General features: G+C 45.5%; 1 protein-coding gene across 2 annotated transcripts in view; it reads right to left on the bottom strand.

The window, feature by feature from the left end:
• MAST3 (microtubule associated serine/threonine kinase 3) overlaps window positions 1-25,000 on the bottom strand; it is a 1,680,970-nt gene that overhangs the window by 1,293,160 nt on the left and 362,810 nt on the right. For both annotated transcript variants that reach the window (XM_044090757.1, XM_044090758.1), the window contains exon 3: window positions 11,572-11,644. In XM_044090757.1, the coding sequence (XP_043946692.1) occupies window positions 11,572-11,644 (73 nt within the window). The remainder of the gene's footprint in view (window positions 1-11,571; window positions 11,645-25,000) is intronic.

Raw genomic sequence — 25,000 nt, 5'->3', positions numbered from 1 at the left:
GAAATGGTCTGTTTGGAGACAGCCTTCCCTAGGGCTCTGGGGTGGAAGAAGAAGATAAATAATTGGTCAGATTTTTCTAACCGATTTGGTTTTGTCCAAGTAGTTGTTGTGTACATCCAAGCAATGAAGAGTCCTCTCTGAGTGATTTTGTGGATGAGGGTAAAAAAAAAATGGTAAGGTTAATGGTTTGATTTAATGAAAGTTCATTAACTACCTTGGGCATGAAGGAAGGGTTTGTCCTGAGAGCAACTCTGTCCTTGTGGAAATCGAGATAAGGAGAGGTAGCCATATGGGCTTGCATCTCTTAAACCCTCCTGGTGGAGGCAAGGGCCACTAGCAGAACTTTCAGGGTGCAAAGTTTCAGGAAAACTGAGTGAGCTGGTTCAAAAGGAGGTAAAGTTAGTTTTTCTAATAAGAAACTGAGGTCTCAAGGAGTGTGTGTGGGGGGGGATAGGTCTCCTGGGGGGTCTGACATGAAGGACTCCTTTCAGAAAAAGCTTGACTTTCAGTCTGGATGCCAGAGGGGGTGATATGAGCAGACAAGCAGAAATGGCAGACAAGTGGACTTTTGAAGAGTAAGTTAGTCCTGAGTGCAGTAGCTCACACAAACAGGATAGGACCATTGGTATAGGAGTAATAAGAGGGTCCTGTTTTTTCCTTTGACACCACTTGGAGAATTTGCTCCACTTTGACACAGTGTTCTGCAGGAGGCCAGAAAACCTAGTACCAGGAGAAATTGAGTACGTTCTCTGAATATAGGTGTCTGTAAGGGATTAATACCCTATCACCCATAAGGTCAATTTCAGGTTGTTCACTTGTGGGTGGAGTAGGGATCCCCTGTCCTGTGTGAGCAAGTCTAGTCAGTGGGGTAACCTGTGGTGATTGCCCATGGCTAATAAGTGAAGGAGGGGAAACCAATGCTGTCTTGGCAAAAACGGTGTCACCAGTAGGATTTTGGGTTTGTCCTTCTGAATTTTCAGAAGGACTTTCTGAATTAGTGTGAAAGGAGGGAAGGCGTAAAGGTACCTTCCCTTCCAAGAAAAGGAGAATGTATCCACTTTCCAAGTTTGTGGATGTGGATCCCTTGTGCAGAAGCTGGGCATCTGTTTGTTCTGGGAGGAGGCAAACAGATCTGCTTGTGGAATACCCCACCTGTGCATCAGGTCCAGGAACACCTCTCTCTGAAGCATCCATTCGTGAGAGGGGGCCGAGGTTCTGCTGAGTTTGTCTGCCATAACATTCTCTGTTGAGGGGATATACACTGCTACCAGGTGGACCTGGAGGGAAGAAGCTAAGTTCCAAATCTGGATGGCCAGACTGCATAGGGGATAGGACTTTGGCCCCCTTGCTTGTTGATGTACCACAGGACAGTCATATTGTCTGTGATTACTTTCAGGGTTCCTGGCAGGAGAGTCGATTTGAAGGTTAGAAGAGCTAATAGTAATGCCCTCACTTCCTTGATGTTGATGTGGTCCTTTTGTCTTAGAGTGGACCATTTGCGTTGTTTCTGGTTTGTTAGAAGCACTGCACCTCATCCCAGGTCTGACGCATCTGTGGAAACCTGTTGTTGGGGGGCTGGAACCTGTAGATGGGTTCCTAGGTTGAGGTGCAGTGCTGACACCCACCACTGGATTTCCTTTTTTAGGCACAGAAGTAGGGGAAGGGGGGAATCCATGGGTTGGGAGTGTTGGCTCCATACGTTTTTTAGGACAACTGGATTTTGCTCATGTGCCAGAGGTAACATGGGTATCAGAGATGCCACGTGGCCTAACATTCTCAGGAATTCCCGAGCTGTCAAGTAGGAGTGGGTGAGGATCTGTGTAAAGTATAGACAAAGGTCTTTGATCCTTTGGTCTGGGGTGAAGGCTTTCATGCTGTCTGTTCTGATCCTGCACCCCAAGAAAACTTAAGGACTGAGAGGGGGTCAGGTGAGATTTTTCTTGATTTAGGGAGAACCCTAGTTGAGTTAGGGTGGAAGACACCTATTGTAGGTGAAGTAAAAGAACTTGGTAGTCTTGATGAAGGATGAGCAAGTCATCTAGGTATGGGTATACCTGTACACCGAGTAATGCAGTGAGCAATGAAGGGGGCTAGGTACTTCGTGAACACTCGAGGGGCAGTGGAGACACCAAAGGGCAAGGCAGAGAACTGAAAATGACAGGAACTTATAGCAAAGCAGAGGCATTTCCTGTAATTTGGATTGCTAGGAATGCGGAGATAAGCATCCTTCAAATCCAGGGTTATCATTGATGCTTGTGGGGGTATGAGTGGTAAGAGAATGGGTAAGGTAATCATTTTGAATCTGGGAACTCTCAGAAAGAGGTTTAGGAAAGATAAGTCTAGGATTGGCCTCCAAGGACCATCTTTCCTTGGTACAAGAAACATCCTGGAGTAAAAGCCTGTGTTTCTTTGTGTGGCGGGTACCTGTTCTATGGTACCCTGAGTTTGGAGATGTTGAATGATGGTTGGAAATAGGCAGATTTGTTTTTCTAGTGGTTGGGAAATACCATGGAAAGGTAGAAGCATCCACCAAGTTATGAAATATCCTCTCTGAATGGTGGAGAGGACCCATTGTTCTGCTGTGATTATCCACCAGGAGGGTAGGGAGAGGGTGAGACGAAGGGATAAGGGTGTGTTTGGGTCCAAAGGAGGTTAGCCGCAGTGGAGGTGGTCTGGATTGGTCAGACTGACTCCAAAAGAATGTAGTGGAGGAGCTGGTGGGAAACCTGGGAGTAGAATTTTTTCTGGGTTTTCTACGTCCCTTAGATTGGGGGCTGTGTAGAAGGAATGTCTTCTAACAAAGGAGGGCTTCTGTAGGTAGTTCCTATGGTATCTGGGAATAGGGGATACCAGAAAATGTTTGAGATTTTGTAGTTCCTTTCCCTTTTCTTGAAGGGATTTGATGAGCTCAGCAGAAGCCTGTTCAAAGAGGGCCTTACTGTCCAAGGGTGTGTCAAGTAACTTTGTCTATACATCCACGGGGAGAGGTTGAAGTCTTACCCATGTGTATCACCTTAGAACCAATCCTGATGCAGCGGATTTAAATGAAGCTTCCACAGCATCATAACTGCACTTAATGTAGTGCCTAGTCACTTGAGATGCTGTGGAAAGCAGAGTGTTGACTTGGGCTTTTATGGGAGAATCCAGCACCTCAGACAGGAGGGTAGAGGCTTTGGATATGGTATCTAGGACATACCTAGCCATATGTGTTTGGTAGTTGCCGGCCCTTATAGCCAGTGTAGAGGAGGTATACACTTTCTTCCCTAGTCTGTCCATGAATTTGCTGTCTTTATCCGTAGGGTAAAGGGCAGCGGAAGGTAATTGTCTAAGTTTTGTCAGCAGAGACAGCTATAACAGCTGGGTCTGCTGGAGGATTTCTAAAGAGAAACTGGGTGCCCTGTGGGACCTTATAAAAATGGTCTGAGCATTTAGAGGCTGGTGGTTGTGAGTCAGAAGACTGAGAAGCAGCCAAAAAAGCATCCTGGATGGCAGGTAATAAAGGGGGGAATGCAGAAGGAGATGGTTGCTCAATTTGTAAAAGGTCAAAGTACCTTTTCTTCGAGTCAGAAACCTCTTTTGCCTGCCACTTAAAATGTTCCCTCATGTGGGAGATAGTGTCCCCAAAGATAAATTCTTCTCCTGGGGACTCAGTAGAAATGGAAACCTCCTCATCTGGGGTGATGAAATCCTTGGGGGAGTCTACTTAGGTTTCATAAGAAAAGGATTCCTCAGAAGAGGAGTAGTCTTCCTCAGATACCTGTAAGGGTGGCTGAGGTGAGAAAGTAGGGGAAGTTGTTGTGTTTGCAAGGCCTGAAATGCCTTAAAGAGACTTTGTGAGAACACTTCCCAACCAGGGGCTGGTTGAGGTTCAGGGTGCTTAGTTTTTTTGTTTTCTCTTCAAAGGAGTAGCTGGTAGAGAAAGCGCCGAGGTGGACGTCTGTTTAGTAGGAAGAGAAGGAGCAGGGCCTTCCGACTGAGTTAGTCATGGTTCCCCTCCGCCATTAGGATCTGATGGCTGATTAGCCTCAGCAGACTTACACGTGGTTTCTGGCATCCCAGCATCCATTAAGGTTCCCAGGCCTGCTTTGGAAACCGTTGTCTGAGAGGATTCCGGGCTTTCAAGCACCTCAAGAGCCTGCTCAGACGCCAGAGAAGCAGCTTGGGATCCCGGGCTAATTTTCGTGGCCTTCTTCCTCGGCGGACAGGCCTACTCCTCCTTCCATACCGAGCGCTAAGTGACGTAACCTTTGATTTTCTAAGTGCAACTTCAGTGCCGCCAGGCGGCTGCGAAGAGTTTTGGGGACAAAAGATTTGCAAATGGGGCAGTTTGTATGGTCATGGGCCTTGCCTAAGCAAAATACGCACTTCTCGTGCGGGTCCTTGTGAGGAATTTGTCTCCCACAAGCACACTTCCCCTTTCTAGCTGACATGCAAGTCTAAACTGTAATCAAAAGCAATGAAAAATCTCAACAGGGCACTTATCTGTATCAGTCGAAGAAGCGGTAGTCTGGACTTGAACAGAATCGTAACCGGTCGTCTGAAGAAACCCGATCTGCTTAAGGAACTGGCAAACAGGAGTCCGGTGTTCACTGCAACAGAAAAATTCTGATGAGGGTATGTGCAGACGTCACTTTTATACCCAACGTCGGTTTATGGCCCTGGTAAGGGACATCACATGTACCCTCCTGCAACAAAGACTTTGGTATACTGGCCGGACCATGAGGCTGCAGACAGCAACCTCCCTACTCTTATGAATACTGCAACATGAGAACAGAAGAACTTCAAGACATAATTTTACCAATGACAAAAGGCAAAACATTATGTCTGGTAGAATACATTTTGAAACTAGACAGATATTTTCCCCAAGTCCTATTTGCCCTATAGTCCTTGAATTGTGTATAGTTAGTTAAAAGACTCAAGAAAATGATAGTACAAGCTGGGTAAAATCTTACCATAACAGTAGATGTCCTTCCCTTCACTGCTGCAGTATTCTTTACATTTGGGATTCCCTGTCTAGGGCAACCTGATGTCCGGCCAGTATACTAAAGCCTTAGGCTGCTTTAAGGTATGCCGTATGTCACATGTATGCTCCTCGTGTAGCATAGGGCATAAAAGGGACATCCAGACGTCCAGTCCTCAGAACTGAAAGCCCCAGTATGAATGCCAGTCCAAGGAAAACCAAGAGGTAACCAATACATCCGGAAAATAAATGGACCAGAGGGAGGAGGGAGGGAGTGAACACTGCAACAGTGAAGGGAAAGACATCTACTGTTATGTTAAGATTTTACACAACTGTACTATGTCATTCCATATCACTCCTGCAGTATTCTTTACATTTGGGTGAGTGCCAAAGCTCAAGAAGAAACTTAGGAGGAGGAAGGACCATCAGAATCCTCTAGGAAGCCATGAAGGATGGCTGTAGCAAAACCAGCTCTAGCTCTGGAGATTCCAAGCAACTAGTAGTGTTTGGAAAAATATGCACAGAAGTCCAGGTAGCTGCTTCAAGAACAGAGTTAGTATCCAAACCATTGAAAAAAGCACCAGAAAAAGTCACAGCCCTAGTAGAATGAGCCTTTACAAAAGAAGGAAGGCTCTTACCATGAAAATAACAACAAAAGGAAATAGCTTTAGAGATCCAAAAAGAAATAGTTTGCTTGGATACAGCTAATCCTAAGGACCTAGGATGAAAAGAAACAAAAAAACTGATCAGATTTTCTAATAGACTTGGTCTTATCCAAATAAAACCTGAGTTGTCTATGCACATCCAAAGTATGCAGTACTCTCTCACTGGCAGATTGCGGAGATGGGAAAACAGGCAAATTAATGGACCGATTAACTGACATCTCATTAATGACCTTGGGCATAAAATATTAGTACGCAAGGACACCCTGTCCTTATGAAACACCAAAAAAGGAGGACAAGCCATAATGGCCTAAAGCTCAGACACCTGTCTGGCAGAAGTAAGGGCCAACAAAACAACAGTCTTCCAAGAGTAATGCTGCAAGGAAGCTGAAGCAGCAGGCTCAAAAGGAGCTGCAGTCAATTTCTCCAAAACAAAATTAAGATCCCAGGGAGGAGGAACAGGCTTCCTGGGAGGCCTAATATGAATGTCACCTTTAAGGAATTGTTTAGCTTCAAATCTAGAAGCTAAAGGAGGAGATAAAAGCAAACCAACAGATAAATGGCCCTTAAGAGAAAAAGCTGACCCAGCATTGAGCAAGTCACACAAACAAGAAAGAACCAAAGGAAAATCTACAGAAATAGGATCCAGGTAACCTCTCCCATTTGGATAAGAAGGCTTTCCTGGCCTCCTGCAGGACCCCAAGCACATCCTCAGAAAAAAGCTGTCTATGTAGAATCAAAATCCTATCACCCATAGTGTCAGCTGAAGAGTGAACAGGTGGGGATGGAGAAGAGATCCCTTGTCTTGTGTGAGTAGGCCCACCCAGTGAGGTAAACTGTGATGACTGACCTTGGCTAAATGCAGACAATAGGGAATCAATGCTGTTTTGGCCAAAAGGGAGTCACCAACAAGATTATGGGAGCATCCTGCTGAATTCTTAAAAGGACTTTTGGAATGAGGGGAAGGGGGGAGCATAAAGAAACATCCCCTTCCAAGAAAAAGAGAGGGTATCCACCTTCCACACCAGAGAACCTGGGATTCTGGCACAAAAAAAAGAGGAAGTTGTCTGTTTAGAGGAGAAGCAACTACCCCCACTGGTGGACAATATACATAAACACATCCATGTGAAGCATCCATTTGTGGGACTGAGTTAAGGACCTACTCAGTGTGTCTGCCACAATGTTTTGGCCCGAGGGACTGTAAACTGCCTGAGAAGTCATTTGATACTGGATAGCAAGATCCCATACCAAAGTGCCAACTGGCAAAAAAAGGTGAGCTCTTGTTCCACCCCTGTTTGTTTACATATCACATCACTGTGGTACTGCCTGTAAATACATTGAGAGGACTGGGGAGAAAAGAGGATGAAAAGCCTGAAGAGCCAGCAGAAGAGCTCTCATCTCTTTGACATTGATGTGCTCCTTCTGTTAAAGAGGAGACAAGACTCCTGCACCTTTAGGGAGCCAAAAGCTGCTACCCATTCCACGCCTGAAGTGTCTGTGAACAGCTCCTAAGAGGAAAAAGGGAGCCCTGGATTTAAACAACTGCTGGATCCACCAGTGAAGTTCCTTCTTGAGCCAAACTGACTTCAGGAACCACTGAAACTTCCTTCTGTGGAGTATGAACACAGGGAGCATAGGAATGGTAGATGCCATGATTCCCAGAGCTCTCAGAAACTTCCTGGCTGTAATGGAGGCCAGAAGAAGAAGAAGAGTCTGAAAGATGGAAATTAGAGGAAAGGCTTTGGGAGGAGGCAGGGATGCCAGCATAGGCAATATCTGAATCCTGCAAACCAGAAAAACATGATCCCGAGAAGGAGTCAGAAAAGACTTTTTGACATTTATAGTGAATCCCAGGCTCTGAAGAAGGAAAATGGCAAAATTAAGACTTTGCAACAGGATCTCTAGAGGATGCCTGAAACAGGAGGTCGTCCACGTAAGGAAATACTTGCATCCCCTGAAGCCTGCAAACAGCAATCACAGGAGCAAGGTATTTAGTGACTACCCTTGAGGCAGTAAAAAGGCCAAAAGGCAAAGGAGTGAACTGAAAATGCCATGAGGCAACAGAGAAATGAAAACATCCTGAAAAGGGTTGGATCCTGAGACACCGTATAAGCCTGAGGAAGCAAAAGAGGGAAAAGAGGCTGAACGGACAACATTCGAAAAGTGGGTACCTTTAGAAAAGTGTTTAGATGAGAGAGGCCTAGAACTGATCTCAGAGTACCTTCTTTTCTGGGTACTAGAAACATCCTGGAGTAAATCCCCCTCCCCCTTTGGGACACAGACACCTCTTGAATAGTACCCGGAGTCAAAAGGTCCCGAAGCACCTCTGCAAAGGAGGAGAGTTGTTCCTGAGAGGGATGAGAAAAACCCATAAAAAGGGGAAGGGATTTCCAAACCATGAAATACCCCTGTTAAATAATGGATAGGACCCAGGAATCCTGAGTAATCTGTAGCCAAACAGGAAGAGAAAGAGAGAGGTGAAGAGAAAGAGGAAAGTGGCTAGGAAGAATAGGATAGGCAGACGGCACTTGGTTTATCTGGAAAGGAAGTCTGAGAAGCCTTAGCAGGAAGAGCCTGCTTTCCATTCTTTTTACCCTTTAGAGGAGGGTGAGACTGCCTGCAAACAAAGGCTAGCTTACTGCAGTAGTTCATCTGAAGTTTAGGAACAGGAGAAACAAACACATGTAAGTTCCCGTAAAGCTTCTCCCTTATCCCAAAGGAACTTAAACAAATTAGAAGTAGCTTTCCCAAACACGTTTATTATCAAGAGGGGCATCCATCAACTTAGCCTTGACATTATCAGGTCATGGCTGAAGCCAAGAATACCTCATCACTGACCCAAACGCAGCAGCCCTAGAAGAAGCATCTGCTGCATAACTACACTTGATGGAAAGACGAACCACCAGAGAGGAAGACCCTAACAGCGAAAGACCAGAAGTTTTACCCTCGGAGTCTGGCAGATCAGGAATAACCTGACAAGCTTGAGATAGGAGAGCCAACATACCTGGACATATGGGTCTGATAATTAATAGTTCCAAAAGCCAAGGTAGCTGAGGTGTAAACCTTCTCAGCTAGCTTTTCCATGCTTCGGCTGTCTTTATCAGAAGGCAGAACTTGGGCGAAGGAATCAACTGAGTGGGCTTGTCAGAAGCTACAGACACCACTGAAGGGTCAAGCAGCAGGAAACTTGTACAGAAAGTTACAGGTTTCTTGGGAGCTGTGAATCAGGAGGTTTAGAGGCATTGGAAAAGGCATCTAAAAAAGCAGCCAAAACAGGAGGAATAGCAGAAGGTTTAGGAGATTCCATCTGCAACAACTCATAGTGCCTCTTATGGATTTCAGAGACCTGAGCACAATGCCATTTAAAAAACTCCAACATCCTGGAGACCGTGTCCCCAAAAGAAATCTCCTCAAAAGGGAATATCAGGACTAGTAGATTCTTCTTCCTCTTACCCACAGTCCAAAGGTGAAGGAATGTGAGAAAAGTAAGCAAGGGATTCCTCATCAGAATCCAACTCCTCCTCAGAGAAACCCTCTTTCCTGGTTCTTTTAAGTGGAATAGAGGACCACGGGGTAGCTGGAACACAAACACCCTGAGGAGGTTTCAATGCCATCAAATCATTAAACAAACCCCGACTGAAGGCCTGCTACTCACTCTGTGGATCCTTAGGGGCAGAAGAAGCATGTTTAGCTTTTTGTTTTTATTTTAATGGGATGTCTGCCTTATAAAACTTAGAAGGATCTGACCCAGGATGGCATTCAATAGTAGTAGTAGGGACTTCTCTGACTAAAATTTGAGGAACAACCCTAAGCCCCTTGGAAATTATCAACCGTGGTTCCCCCTGAACATCCGAAAAGGTCGTCTGCAAAGCCGTATCAGACGTGCTTAAAGCCAGATCCCGCCAGCCTCCAACCAAGTCACAGCAGAGGTATCAGAAAACAAAATTGAGTGAACCACTGGGCAATCACTCACCACTGGAGAAATACCTGGCAAAGGCTGGACAGAAGATGATTCTAGCCTAGCTCTCTTAGCCTTCTTCCTTGACGGCTGTCCCTTGGAGCGGGAAGTTCTCTCCATAGTATCCACAAAAGGTAGTACGGTTCGGTACCAATAAAGGCAGTCTTCCAAATACCATAAACCAAGAGTTCGTTCCACAAAAATCAGCTCACAATTCCACAAGTTGAATACTATTTATTGGACAAATAGACAAAAACAGACTGCTTTCGTCTCCACACTGGAGACCTCATCAGAATACAAGTTTAAGTTGCTGATTCTCCAGATACAGCACCAATGAAGGAAGCTTACTACGCAGAGTTTTCGGTACAAAAGCCTGACAGATGGAACAGGACGTTTGGTCATGCGAGGCACCAAAGCAAAACAAACACTGTTCATGGCAGTCTTTATGGGGAATCTGTCTCCCACACTGGCATTTACCCTTTTTGGATGACATGAAACCACACAATCAACCAAAAGACAATTAAAAACAAAACTCCAATGAGGCACTTATCTGTGACAGCTTGGAAACCAGCAATGGAACACAGGTGTTCAGCAACGGAGCATACGTGTTCAGAGAGACTATCAAGAGAACCTGTTCAAACTGGCAGCAAAGACGTTCTGAGGATGGTACATCCGGACATCACCTTTATACCCTGCACTACGTGAGGAGCATGTGTGTGACATTCGACATACCTTAAAGCAACCTAAGGCTTTGGTATAATGGCCAGATGTTGGGCTACCATAGCCAAGGAATCTGAAATGTAAAGAATGCTGCAACAGTGATTTGGAAGGACATCTGTCTTTATAATGTGCCAAAATGTATTTTGAATCTCACTGATTTTGAAAACATATGCTCCAAAAGTACTAACAGCCCTATCATCATAAACAAACTCATTACTGCTATTGTGTCTATCATTTGACTGTTGAGATACTAACACCGTCCTGTCCACAGCAGTAACTTGATGCCTGGCGAAAGTACCCATATGTTTATGATGATCCCTTTAGAAGGGAGTTAGTCTCCCATTAACTGGACACAATGCACACAATCCTTGTTACCACTACAAATCCTTCTAACTCCCAAAAACTATGAAAACAGTATCCTATCAGTTATAAAACACAGACGGCAACTATCTTATTTAAGAACAGAATTTTTAGTTTGAGGTTTTGGATATAAAGTTGTAATAAAATAAAGGTCATCTTATACTGTTAAACAAAATGAAGCTAAGTACTAATTAACTGTCATAATGTAGTGATTGCGGTTCATTGTAGTTGAGTGACCTATTGCATCTACATGCTACGATCCGCACGGCTACAGCACATTAACTTTATCCATGATGATTTGGAATGGATTACAAATAGAGCTACATACAGCCTACCACTTCAAGTTGTGTGCAAAAGGTTTGGGTGCAACTGAGTTTATTTTTAATATCAACAGAATTTGTTATGCATAGTAAAAACCCCCATGCATTCCACTCTTGCAATACAGTTCAAACAACTGGATGGTACAAATTCTCTCATGGCTTAACTCGCTTAGCCCTCCTCAAAAAAGGGCATACATTCTAAGGCATACTGGCAAGGCATAAATGGTCACAAGACTTGGTTATCTTGTAGTTCCTATAGTCCTAACAACAGGGTATAACTGGACTGGTGCATTACCTTTGAAGTTCTAAACATTATCTATCACAGCTGTAAGGTAACAAAACATATCAATGCAACCAAACCTCCTCCTGACTGCATATCTGTAGTCCAGCCTTATCACATACATCTTGAACATCTCCGCTTAACTATTTTAGAAGAACAAGTGGAAATGAAACAACTCAAATATCAAAAGGACTAAAAAACAGGTGTGCCTCTGCTTGCATAACACTACTATAAAAAGTCCCCTTTGGCTGAACTTATTCAGTTTCCTCTTTGCACTCTTACTTGAAATCTAAAGGAAATGTTTACCATACCTGCGGGCAAAGGGAAAGTTGACTGAGGCACTGGTTGAAAAATTTCTGGGACTGTCCAGAGGGCTGCTTGCAGCTGTGAAATAACAGAAAAAAAAATTATTTTATTTGCATCTGAAAAATTACTTTCAAAACAAAGAAAACTTTTAGTTATGTACTTACCATAACGATAGATGTATGTGATCCATCTCGCCTACATTCATAACTGATGGGCTCGGAGCCGAGAATCGGCTCTGACTTGGCCGATACACTAGCACGAAGTCTCTCATTAGCTGGGCCAACCCCCTTATCCCAGGATACACCATGCCCAAACCCCCTAATCTTGTTTGCCCCACAACAACTCACTCACAAGAGCCACTCCAACTGTACAATAGTGCTTCCTCCAGATACAACAGGTAGGGGGAAGGAGGGCGGGTACGTACGAATGTAGGCGAGATGGATCACATACATCTATCGTTATGGTAAGTACATAACTAAAAGATGTAATGCGATCCTATCTCGCCTACATTCATAACTGATGGGACAGCGTCCCTAGCACCTAGATCCTGGGAGGCTCACTGGAAAACACTCCTGAGCACTGTGGAACCAAAGGACGCCCGACCTCTAGGGGCGACGTCCAGCTTGTAATGAGAAATAAAAGTATGTGGAGAAGCCCAAGTGGCCGCTGCACATATCTAATCCACCGACAGTCTGGCGTGCAAGGCCACTGAAGTAGCCATAGCCCTAGTAGAATGCGCTTTAACCGGAAATGGTAGGTCCCTTCCTGTTGATGTATAAATAAATGAAACACAATCCCTAATTCACCTAGCAATAGTGGTCTTAGTTACTGCTTTGCCAATCCTGTTATCTGCAAAGGCCACAAACAACTGGTCCGATTTCCTCTGCTGCTGTGTCCTATCCAAGTAAAACCTCAGTTGTCTATGCACATCCAACTGATGAAGTCTGTATTCTGCCTTGTTGGAAAATTTTGGAAAGAAAACTGGTAGCTCTATAGATTGCTGCAGACAAAGAGCAGAAGAAACTTTCGGAAGAAATGACGGGTTTAGTCTTAAAGATACTCTATCTTTGTGAAAGATCAGATAAGGGGGCTTAACAGAGAGGGCTTGAAGCTCCGAAACTCTTCTGGCTAAAGTAATAGTTACCAAGAAGGCAGTCTTCCAAGATAAGAACTTTTGCTCACAAGTGGCCACCGGCTCGAAGGGAGGAGATGTCAAGGCTCCTAAAACTACATTCAAATCCCATGGCAAAACAGGTTGCGAAACCGGAGGGCGAAGCAACCAAGCTCCCTTAAGAAAGGCCTTACACAACTTATGACTCATGAGTGAAGGCTCAAAGGCAACATGATAATTAGAAATCGCTGCCAATTGGACTTTAAGCGTGGAGACAGCGGAACCCTGTCTAAAAAGAGTTGCCAAAACATCTAATACTGCGGACACTGGGGCTGTCAGAGGGTCAAGGTTGTGCTGCTTGGCCCAAACGGCTAACCTTTTCCATTTATTAGAATATATCTCCTTAGTGGAAGCTCTGTGAGAGGAAGACAGAATCCGGACCACTTCAGGCGAAAGGATATGCTGTCTGACTAAGGTCGGAAGTGGAGCAGCCAAGCCATTAGCTTGAGAGTTCGCAGTGATGGATGGGCCTGACCTGACTGAAGAGTCAGGAGGTCTGGAGCTGGGTCCAGAATCCAAGGATCCTTCACTGCATACTTCCAAGGGAAAGGAAACCAAACCTGGCGGGGCCAGTGAGGTACGATCAAAATCATGTTGCTTCCCAAGCAGATCGCCTTCTGAATCACCTTTGACAGTAGTGGGACCAGAGGGAAGGCGTAGAGCAGACCGGAGGGCCAATTGTGGACTACAGCATCCCTGGGTGACCCCCCCCCCGGGGGGGGTGGGGATCAGGGAGAAGAAATTGCTGCACTTCGCGTTCCAGGGGCTGGCGAAAAGGTCGCAACAGGGAAACCCCCACTTGGCGAAGATCCGAGCCGCTACTCGGTCGTTCAGGGACCACTCCTGAGGCATCAGAATAACTCTGCTCAGCTTGTCTGCTATCACATTGGACTTCCCTGGAATGTGCATTGCCACTAGAAATCTCTGGGAAGCGATCGCCCAGTTCCAAACTCTCATGGCTTCTCTGCAAAGAGGATAAGACCTGGTACCTCCCTGCTTGTTCAGGTACCATACTACCGCCATATTGTCTGAGAAGATTGCGATGGTACCCTTGGGAAGAGAGCTGTGAAGTGCCTGCAACGCTAGAAGCACTGCCCTCATCTCCAGGACATTGATGTGTAAGTGGGTTTCATGATCCTGCCACGTGCCTTGAAGTGTCCTGTCCAGATAATGCCCCCCCCACCCTATCTGGGAGGCGTCCGTGGTCACTGTGGCGATGGGGGAGGGGGGGCAGAAGAGTCGCCCCTGGTTCAAGTTGGAGGAGAGGAGCCACCAACGAAGATCTCGCCGACAGGTATCCATAATGAGAATCGGGTAGGACAAGGGCAGATCTTGGTACGACCACTGGGTCGACAGGAGCCATTGGAGAATTCTCATGTGCAATCTTGCCAGAGGGACCAGAAGAATGGCGGCTCTGCGCCTATAAAGGCAACATGCTGTGATGGCAGCAATACAGACTTTTCCCAGTTGAATGTAATTCCTAATAGATGTCCCAATTCAATGGTAGCACTCACGGCTTGAATAAAAAGATGCCTGGTGGGGGCGGTGAGGAGCCAGTCGTTTAGATATGGAAACACCTGGAATCACAGACGTCTCAGGTGAGCCGTCACCACTGCAAGACATTTGGTAAACACCCTGGGGGCTGTGGTGAGACCAAAGGGCAGGGCTCGGAACTGGAAGTGACTGGCTCCTAGGCGGAAGCGTAAATGTATCCTGGATGACCTGTTAATCTTGATGTGATAATAGGTGTCCTTGAGATCGATGGAGCACATCCATACTCCTTTTTCCAGCAATGGGAAAATGGATTGCAACGTGACCATCCGGAACTTGGTCTCAAGTCCCCTGTTCTTTTTGGCACCAAAAATAACTTTAAGTAAGTTCCTAATATGGTCTGGTCTGCGGGGACTGGCTGGATGACTCCCTTTCCGAGTAGCTTTGCAACCTCTATGGCTGCTTGATCCCATTGACTGGGTGGCACATCCGGGATTTTCCTTGACGATGGAGGGGGATGGATAAAGGGAATGGTGTAACCTCCGGCGATGATACGAAGCACCCACTGATCCTGAGTGATGGAACCCTAGGCCCTTGGATGCTCCGAAAATCGACCCCCGACTGGCTCCGGAGACGCACAGTCCCTCAGGGACGGTGGAAGGAGGAACCACGAAAGGATTCACGGTCTCCTGTGTTGCGGGGGCCTCCGCCGCCTCTAGGGTGACATCTTCCAGAATAATTCCCCCCTCCTCTGCCTCTGGAAGGAGGGTCACTCTGATGGGCAGGGAAAGACTTTTGGGACTTTCTGAACCACATCTTTCCTCCCCTCTGCGCCTTGGGATAAGGTCTCGAAGGGAGCGAAAAACGGGCCCCAACGGCAGACAAAGTCTTACCCTCCTGCTCGCATCTAGTGAGTGTGTCTTTCACCTTGGGTCCAAAGAGAGAGGACCCATCGAATGGAGCGTCTGTGAAAGAAGACTTGAAAGCCTACGCAAAGTGACACAAGCGCATCCAGGCTTGCCTCCTAAGGGCTACGCCCGAACTCGCTGCCCTACTCGCCCCTTCGGCTGCATACGATATGAGCCTCATGGACGAGTTAACAATCGACGAAAGGGTAGACAGCTGGGCGTTGACAGACTGCGTCAACGCCTCAGGCACGTTACCCGACAGGGTATCTCCCAACTCCTTTATGAGATCCCTTTGGAGCCTCGTAAAATGACACACATAATTCAGCGACCGCAAGGTAAAGGTCGCTGAAGTCAGCGTATGCTTCCCGGACCTATCCATGCTCCTGGACTCCTTGTTAGGAGGATGGATAGACGTAGATGCCTCTGCCACATCCTGCTGGGTGGCAGACGCCACCACCATAGCATCCACTGGGACTCCCTTGGTTAGAAACTCCTTGCCAGGGGGTGCAGATAAAAATTTGTTGGGGCGAGAAGGAACTGGCTCCACAGAGTCAGGGTGCCCCCACACCCTTCGACAAATAAGGTCCAGTAATTCATCGAAGGGTGGAGACACCCAGGAGGCGGAAGGTTGGGCTCCGAAGGCCTTGAGGAAAACTGACTCCTCCGTGGAAGGGGTTTTGGACGGCCAGTCACCCCTCTGTCTCAAGATCTCCAGGACATCGGAGAACAAGACATCGTCAGAGGACGACTTCGGGGAACCTTCCGCATCATCAAGGTAGGTGTCCGAGGTGAGACTCATCTGGGGAGTCTATATGCTTCCTCTTGCACAACATTTTCCTGGGGGGCTCTTCAGGCAAAGACTCTGAAGGCTCCTCGGAAAAAGGGGGACCACACATGGAGGAATCCTCAGGCCTCGGAGCCGCGCTGTCCGAAGACAGGGGGGCACCAGAAGCTCTAGTCACTGTGTCCAGGGAAGGGGTCACAGACTCAGGTGAAGTCACTAGAGATTTGTCTAGTGCACTCCTCATAGCCTCGAAGGCGGGTCCACCAGAATCTGAAGAAAGGCCCGCCTGCGAGACCATGACTGGTGTCGGGGTCCCCCTAGTCAAGGCGCCAAGGGGGAGACTCGGGGCCGAAACCAGAAGCCCCGAGCAATCCCCCTCGGGCTCAGCCGAGGAAACCCGAGAACCGAAACCCTTGGAAGGAACCGAAAAGGTTGGAGCTGAAGACGGCACCAACAGACAAGCAGTGGGTCTAGGAACCGACTCAGGAACCTCACCAGACTCTGCGAACCCTGTCTCCGACAACACCAGAGCTCTCCCCTCTACCCCTAGAGGAACTTTCTCCATGTGTGCCCTGGAAAGGACCATGGGACTTCCTAAACCACATCATCCAACCACCTCGTCGATTCCTCGAAAAAGATCTTTGAGGGGTCAAAAAACATATACCCACTGCAGAGTGGGTCCTTCCATCTTTCTCACACCTGGATAATGTGTCCTTCATTTTGGGGCCAAACAAGGAAGTGCCAACAAAGGCCGCACTGAAGAACAGAGACTTGAAGGACTCCACAAAATCACATAAGTGTATCCAAGCATGCCTCCTGATGGTAATGCCTGAACCTGCTGCCCTTGAGGTGCCTTTGGCTGCATGCAAAATAAGCATCATGGATGAATTATTAATAGATTTAAGGGTGGCCACCTGAGAAGTTACAGAAAACTAGGCCTCTGCAGAAATAGTTCTTGAAAGGGAAGTTGAAAGTTCTTTGATCAAATCCCATTGCAACCTTGTAAAATACGTCAAAGGCAAAGGTCACTGAAGTGTAGACACACTTTCCAAACATGTCCATCTCCCTACACTCCCTGTTAGAGGGGAAGATTGGAGGAACTGTGTTTGGCAAATTCCTTCTTAGTGGCTGACGCCATGGCATCCACAGGTACCCCTTTAGCACAAAATTCCTTCCCCAACAGTGGAGCTAGAATCCTATCTGACCTTCTGGGTTTCAGTTCAACTGCATCAGTCCCCTTCCATGTCTGCCGAGAGACCAAATCAATGAGCTCATGGGGGGGGGAGTAACCCAGGAGTTAGACGGGCCAGTACCAAAAGCCTGCAGGAATACAGACTTCTCGGATGAAGGGTTACTGGGCATCCAACCACCTCTCTGTTTCATCAGGATCTCAAGGATTCTGAAGGTGATCATGGGGACCTTCACCTTCATCGAAATCGGTATCTTCAGTGACTGACTCTTACACTTCTTCCTAGGGACCTCCTCAGTAGGGTGTTCCAGGGAGGTGTTGGAAGAGACATTAATACCCTGCTGGGTAGGCTGGTGGTCTCAAGTTGGCTGCCCCTGTGGCATCGAATGACGACGCTCTAAGCTCAGCAACATCTGGGAGGTGGTTTGGAATTCTGAGGGGGATTGGATCTGTCAGTCCTGTCAAAGCAGCGAAAACCCTCTTCACAACCTCAAAGGCCAACTGTCCCAGAGAGAGACAAATGACCTCAGTGTCAAGAAGGCAGGCTTCTGGACCGCTGTCTCCTCCTGCCTCAAAAGCAGTCTCCCTGAGGAGGAAGTCAGAGCCAAGGTATCCAGTGGTGAAACACCAAGGTGCAGAGACAGCTCCAAAATCCTCTGGGTTGACTCCAATGCCTTGGAACCAACATGGAGGCTCCGGCTCTGAGAGTCCTCATGATCTGAAAAAGTTGGAGCAACTTCAGATCCAACAATAAAGTTATCCTCAGATTTCAGCCTGACAGACCCAGAAGACTTGAATCCAAGAACTCTGAACAAGCAAGGGAATATGAGAAGGAGTGTCGAGTGGAATGGTTGATCGACAGGCGCCAACAAACCCATCTTGATCTGAGCAGAGAGGAACTCCCTTCATCATCTGAACCACATCTTCTTCAGTCAAACTACTAGATGAATGAAATGATGCCAGGGAAGGTGATTTTGCATGGTGCCTCTTTAGGAAAGGGGAAGGCCGCCTAGAAGGCACTGGATTGACTGATGGAGAATACTGGGTCCTAAGCAAAGGAATATGATCCTGAACAATTGGATCCAACAGTTTCTTAGTCAGAATCTCAGAGTGTAAAATCCGATGACCTTTTTCTTTTCAGATCTGAGGGGGGAAGAGGTATGAGGCCTGCCTGAATCTGATTTGGATCTTTTCCTGGAAGGCTCAGAAGATGGAGCCGAGGAAGTTGAAGAGCAGAAGATTTCAACTCCTTAGTCTTCTGCTTGGGGGAATGAGCCCCTGCGATAGGCTCTCCGAAGGAAGAAGGCAACAAACCCTTTAATGGTAATTTGTTTTTTCTCTCCACAAATGTCCATGGATTAAAGTTACAGCAGATAGTGCAGTCTTCGTAAAGATGTTGTGGAAGAAAAATATACCAACAATGGTAATAGCAGAAATTTATAATACTACAAGGGTAAGGAAATGATAGAAAAAGAGTAACTATAAGGAAAAAATGTAACTTAACTGGAACACTGAATGATAAAACTCAAGAGCTATGGCAACCATGTCTTTAAGAAAAAGCGGAAAATGAGATCTGAGGTATGTTAGGGGTTGGTGTAGGGAAGAGGCTCGAGAGCTTTTTGCTAACCACGAACTTTAGCAATGGCCGAGTTGGATCCGGGGGTCGGATCTGAACCCATCAATTGAGGATAGAATGAAAATTGACATCATCAGATGTTAGTTTAGGAGGATACTAGGCTATTGGCCCGGAAGGGTCTTATAAGCCTAGCAAAGAATTTCGTCCATGTTCCCACAAAGTCAGCACCTGTTTTCCCTGTCCAGCAGGGACACAGGTGGGATCCTAGGGGTGAATTTTCTGTTTCCCATACAATTCTCCAGGTTCCTCTTAAAGACGGCTAGTGAGGTACTCTGCTGGACATGGAAAGGGAGTCTATTCTACAGATGGGGGAGTCTTTGGGACACAAATCTATCCCGCCAACAATTTCTAGTAATGTCATAGACCAGGTTGAGGCCTTGCGTGCAGGTTGCGTGAGTGGAGTTTGACTTACGGATATGCAGCAACTCCATCAAGGCTGGGTCAGAGATGGCCTTGTATGCCAAACGCAGGTCACCTCTGAGTAGTTTGTACGAGACTGAGTAGAGGGTCAGGGCTTTTAGCCTGTCTGTATGGGACAGGTGTTTTGAGAGCCTGGATTTTCCTGGTCAGGAACCTCTGTGGTCATTCCAGCTGCTGCATGTGCTTGGCAAGGTACATGCTGAAGAAGGCATTGTACTCTATAATGGGTCTGATAAGGGAGGAATAAGGGATGTTATGACTTCCTTGTTCCTGGATGAAATACGCTTACTTATGAGATGGGCCATGTAGAAAGCCTTCTGTACAATGGAGGCAACATGGCGGTCAAAACTCAGGTTGCTATCAACCTGTGTGCCCAAATCCCTCATGACTGACTGCGTGATTAGAACATTGTTATTAATGTGATAATTGGTGGGGACGCCATTTTCCCCAAAGGGAATAATGAGGCATTTCTTGGCATTCAGTTTGAGGCCATGCTTCTGGCACCAGTCATTAGTCTGGGTAAGGACCTCTTGGAGGGTGTTCACATCACTAGGGGAATTTAAGACCGCACCCAGCTTGCAGTCACCTGCAAACTTGGTCAGCCACAGACCAGTGGTTTTGGCTCGTAAAGACAACATTCATTACCAATGACTAAACACATGAACATTTCCAGTACAAAACGTGTTAGAGACGCAGCTATTTCAAAACATTTTATATTACATACATCACAGTATACTGTGAATTAGCAAATACTACATCAGAAGCCATTCCTAAGAGCGCTGTTGCAGATTTCATTTTCTTTATTCTTGTCTCTGTTACAACTGTGTTCTGATGCCTTGTTTATGCACTCTTGGCCTGCTAATTTCAAAGGGCAATAGTAGGATTATCTTGTGGGCCAAAGACCTTTTTAATCTACAATCCAGGCAAAGACGGATTATATGCATAACACACTGCAAAGTTAAACGTTTATACAACAGCACAGTGTTCTAAAATGTATAGAGTTGTATATAAGAAATCAACAGAACTGCATAGTTAAATCTTTTTAAATTTTTTTTTAAGTCATGGCTCAGAAATCTGTTAAATAAAATAATTTGGGCTACTACAAATTTGGTTCTGCAACAGGTTGCCCCTATAAAGCAGGTAAAACAAGTAACCATCTAAGCCATGTTTTGTTTTAAAAATTTTTAAAGACAGTCGCCAAGCCCTAACCACAGTTATTCTACATAGTAATGTAGAAAAAATTAGACAAAAAGCATTTGCAGTTTTTTCATACAAGCATTCCCAACTGAAAATATCCCTTTACACACAAAAACAGTCCAAAATACAACATTGCCTAGCTAAAGATAAATAAGTTTTCACAGAGAAACACATTTTTGTTCGGAAAAATAATTTAGTGTAAGGTTTTTCCATGATGGGAAGTTATCTACATACTCTTGAAAGAACACTGGCCAACCATTAGCTCCATGAAGCCCATACTCTAGTGGCAAGAAAACTATGAAGCTTTAATATGGGGCCCTGCTCAAGCTCCTGGCAGTTACGAGTGTTTGGAAGGTGACCTTAAGCTTTGAAAATCTGGCCAGCTGGTCATATCTTGACAAGATATATTCTATCAGCTTAGGTTACTGCAACAGTGATCTAGTGTTGCACATTATACATTTTCAAAGTGTGCCACTTAATGAACTGCATATATATTAGCTATGCATGTCACAACCCACTTCTGTACATGTCAGTCTTCCCTAAGGTGGCAGAACATGGCAGCTGTGAAGAAAGTACAGTTTTGTAAAATATTACCATAACAGCAGATGTTCTTTTCTTCACTGTTGCAGTATTCTTTACAAAAGGGATGCCCTGACAAGGGCAGCCCCAACATCCAGCCAGTATACCAAAGCTTTATTTTATAGACATCATATGCTAGCCAACCGGTGGTGTAAACCTTGGCTCAAGATGCCTGTCACTGGTGGTGAAGTGACACCCTAATCCCATGTGCAAAAATGGGAAAAGGGGTTGAGGATGGATTGATGGACATGTGACATGTATGCTCCCCGCTCAAGACACAGGGCATAATAATGACATACGAACATACATACCTCAGAAATAAAAAGTCCCAGCAGGAGCAACTATTCCCAGGAACTAGGAGGAACATGTGCATCCAAAAGGAGAAGAAAGACAAGAATTCCAGACCAGGAAAAGAGCAGAGCAAAAGGGGAGAAGAGGAAGCGAATACTGCAGCAGTGAAGAGTACACCATCTACTGTTATGGTAAGACATTGCATAACTGTACTACATCTTTCCATATCACTGTTGCAGTATTCTTCAGAAAAAGGAGAGTACAAACGTTCAGTGGGAAACGTAGAAGGAGGAAGGCACAGAAGAGCCCTCTAGAAACCCATGCAGGACAGCCCTGGCAAAGCCAGCTCTTGTTCTGAAAACAATATCCCATATCTTTAATGCTTAAGGAAGGTATGGACAAAGTCCAAGTAACAGGCTCAAGGATGGAACTGGCATCCAAACCAAAGCAGAGAAATCAACAGCTGTAGTAGAATGAGCCTTTGTAGAGGTAGAAGGACATTTTCCATGAAAAGAATAACAAAAAGAAATGGGTTAGAGATCCAGAAAGAAACAACAGCCAAACGTACAGAACTGGCATGAAAAGATGCAAAAAGTTACTCAGGTCTGTGAATGGCCTTAATCTTATCTAAATAATATCTAAGCTGTCTATGCAAATCCTAGCAGTCTGTAGCGAAGGAAAAAACAAGGAGGCCAAATTAATAGACTGATTAAGAGATAACTCATTAACCACCTTGGGCATAAAAGGATTAGTACAAAGAGATACCTTGTCCCTATGAAAAACTAAGAAAGGAGTAACAGCCATAACAGCCTGGAGTTCAGAGACTATTTTAGCTGAACCTTTAAGGGCTGCAAGGAAACTGAAGTTGCAGCTTCAAAAGAAGCTTGAGTCAACTTTTAAAGAACAAATCTGAGGTCACCGGTAGGTGGAACAAGCTTCCTGATAAGGATGCCTTTAAGAAATTGTTTGACCTCAAATCTAGAGACAACAGATGACACAAAAATATGTTTCATATCCTGCAAGGTTTTGTCTTTATCCTGGAGGGACTTAAAAAGCTCAGCAGCAGCAGAACCAAAGAGGTTCTTATTATCAAGAGGAGAGTCCAGAAATGTAGCCTTAAAATCATCAGGCAAGGGCTGGAGACGAACCCAAGAGTAACATCTCAAAACAGAACCAAAGGCAGGAGCCCTACAGGAAGCACCAACTGTATCTACAACTAAATTTAATAGAAAGAAGAGCCACTTAAGAAGTAGAACCCAACAGAGAAAGGGCTGAGACCTTCCCTTCTGAATCAAGGAGGTCAAAGAATGTCTGAGAGGTTTGAGACAGAAGAACATACCTGGTCATGCAAATCTTGTAATTAACAGCCCAAAGAGCCAGGGAGGCAGCAGTATATACCTTTTGCCTAAACATTCCATAGCCCTATGGTCCTTGTCTGAAGGAAGTAGTTTAGTACAAAAACTTGTAATCACTGGGCAACTTGTAAAAATCTATCCGGTTTCTTAGAGGCTGGAGTTTGACAGTCAGGTGCCAGATGCTGCTGAAACGGTATCTAGAAGGGCAGCCAAGACAACAGATACAGCAGAGGGCTTAAGACAGTCCATTTAGAGGAGTACATAATACCCCTTTTGAATATCATATCAGAAACCTGAGAACAGTCCTTCTTGAAATATTCCATCATACAAGAAACTGTGTCCCCAAAGGAGAGTTTCTCCAAGGGGAGTCTGGACTAACAGAATCCACTTCAGATCCATAATCCAAGGGAGAAGGGATTTGAGAGGAGTACGCCGAAAACTCTTCCCCAGAATCCAAACCCTCTTCAGATGATTCCTGCTCTCAGGGCCTATTAAGGGAAGTAGAAGACCAAAAAGGTGCAGCCACAGAAACTGCTTGAGGAGGCTTTAAGGCCATAAAGGCATTAAAAAAACCTGTGGGTAAAATCCTGCCATTCATTCTGGGGATCTTTAGCAGCAGGGGAAATATGTTTAGTACTCTGTTTTTTTTCTTCTTCTGGGGAAAGTCTGCCCTAAAAACCCTAGGCAGTTCAGACCCTTGCCTACACTCAACCAAAGTAGTGGGAATCTCCTCCTGAACAAGGATTTGTGGTATCCCCCTGGTCTCTCAGAAATAATCAGCCGAGCTTCCCTCTTAACTTCTGGATTAGATGTTAGCACAGCCTCCAACAAAATGTGAGAAGTTGGATCCATGCAGTCCTCCAAATGGGTCACGGCAGAGAAATCCAGTGCAACAACCAGGTGATCATCTGGGCTTTCACAAACTTCGAGACAGACATCGGGGGGAGGTAGGACAGCAGACCTGAGTTTTTTTGGCCTTTTTCTTGGCAGGTGGTTAACCTTCGGGACAGGAAGACTATGCCATAGCACCTTGTGCCAACAATTTAAGATGTTGGTTCTCCAGGTAAATTGATAAGGAGAGATTACTACATAGGGTCCTAGGACAAATGCCTGCTGGATAGAACACTGCGTATGGTCGTGAAAAGCAGCCCAACAGAAAAGACACTGCTCATGATGATCCTTTTGGGGAATTTACCTCCCACACAAACATTTTCCCTTTCTGGATGACATGTGAACTCACAAAAAAATTAAAAATAGATAGGAAGAAACCTCAACAGGGCACTTATCTGAAACAAAGCTTGGTAATCAGCACAGAAGGAGAGTTCAGACTGATGACCAGTGATGGTGTTTGGACCGGCAGTAAAGAAGTTCTAAGGTAAGTACATCCATACGTCGGCTTAATTCCCTATATCTTGAGCAGGGAGCATGTGTGTGAAATATCACATCTATAAAATCTAAGACTTTGATATAGAGGCTAGACATTGTGACTAGTCTTGGCAGGGGATCCCTTTTGTAAAGAATACTGCAACAGTGATATGGAAGGACATAATTTTAACCAGCATAAATTCTGCTGACTGAACTTGCAAAGTCATTGCTTATGTGATACGGCATTTATGCTGCATCTAGTTGTTGAGTCTTTCGGCTTTTCCCGGTTAGGGGTCGCCACAGCGGAACTCCGGTCCGCTAATGATTGGTAGTTGATTTTTATGTGCCGAGTTACCAGCCCTGACACACAACCTTCAACGAAGGTACGCCCATTCACGCATGTCTCCACGCAGAAGACGCTCTAGCTGAGAATCGAACCGGACAGCGTCTTACTGTGAGGAGACAACGCTACCACAGCACCACCATATGCTGCATCTAGTAATCTTCATAATCACGAAGTGGAAAATATATTGTTGCAGAGTTCAAACATCTTACCTGGCTGCTATTAGATCAGTTACTTTGGATGACTGAGTGGCATGAATTATAGGCGTGTATGGATGAAGGGCAGCGTGTTTTCATGAATGATAAAGAGCACTGATGATTCCAATCTGAGTGAGTGAGTGAGTGAGTGAGTGAGTGAGTGAGTGAGTGAGTGAGTGAGTGAGAGAGTGAGTGAGTGAGAGAGTGAGTGAGAGAGTGAGAGAGAGAGTGAGAGAGAGTGGGAGTGTGTGTGTGTGTGTGTGTGTGTGTGTGTGTGGGGGTTTTCTACAGTTATGAATTAATGCTAGGAACACAAAAATGAATGAATAATTGTGTGTAATTGTTCATTTTTGTAGGCGTAAACAAAGAAAAAAGCCCTTTTATGCAACAATGTAATTGAATAATTACTTAGTCACAACTGACTTTCTAACTGAATATGTAGAATTCAGGGCACTAAATATTTACATGTCACTAGGTTCTATTCGAAGACAGCTAGCATTCAGAAAAT

This window comes from Protopterus annectens, chromosome 13.part0, assembly GCF_019279795.1.
Source record: "Protopterus annectens isolate FY-2018-M chromosome 13.part0, PAN1.0, whole genome shotgun sequence".
Lineage (NCBI taxonomy): Eukaryota > Metazoa > Chordata > Ceratodontiformes > Protopteridae > Protopterus > Protopterus annectens.
The sequence above is the reverse complement of the archived record's forward strand: the minus strand, read 5'-3'. Positions and strand labels throughout refer to the sequence as shown.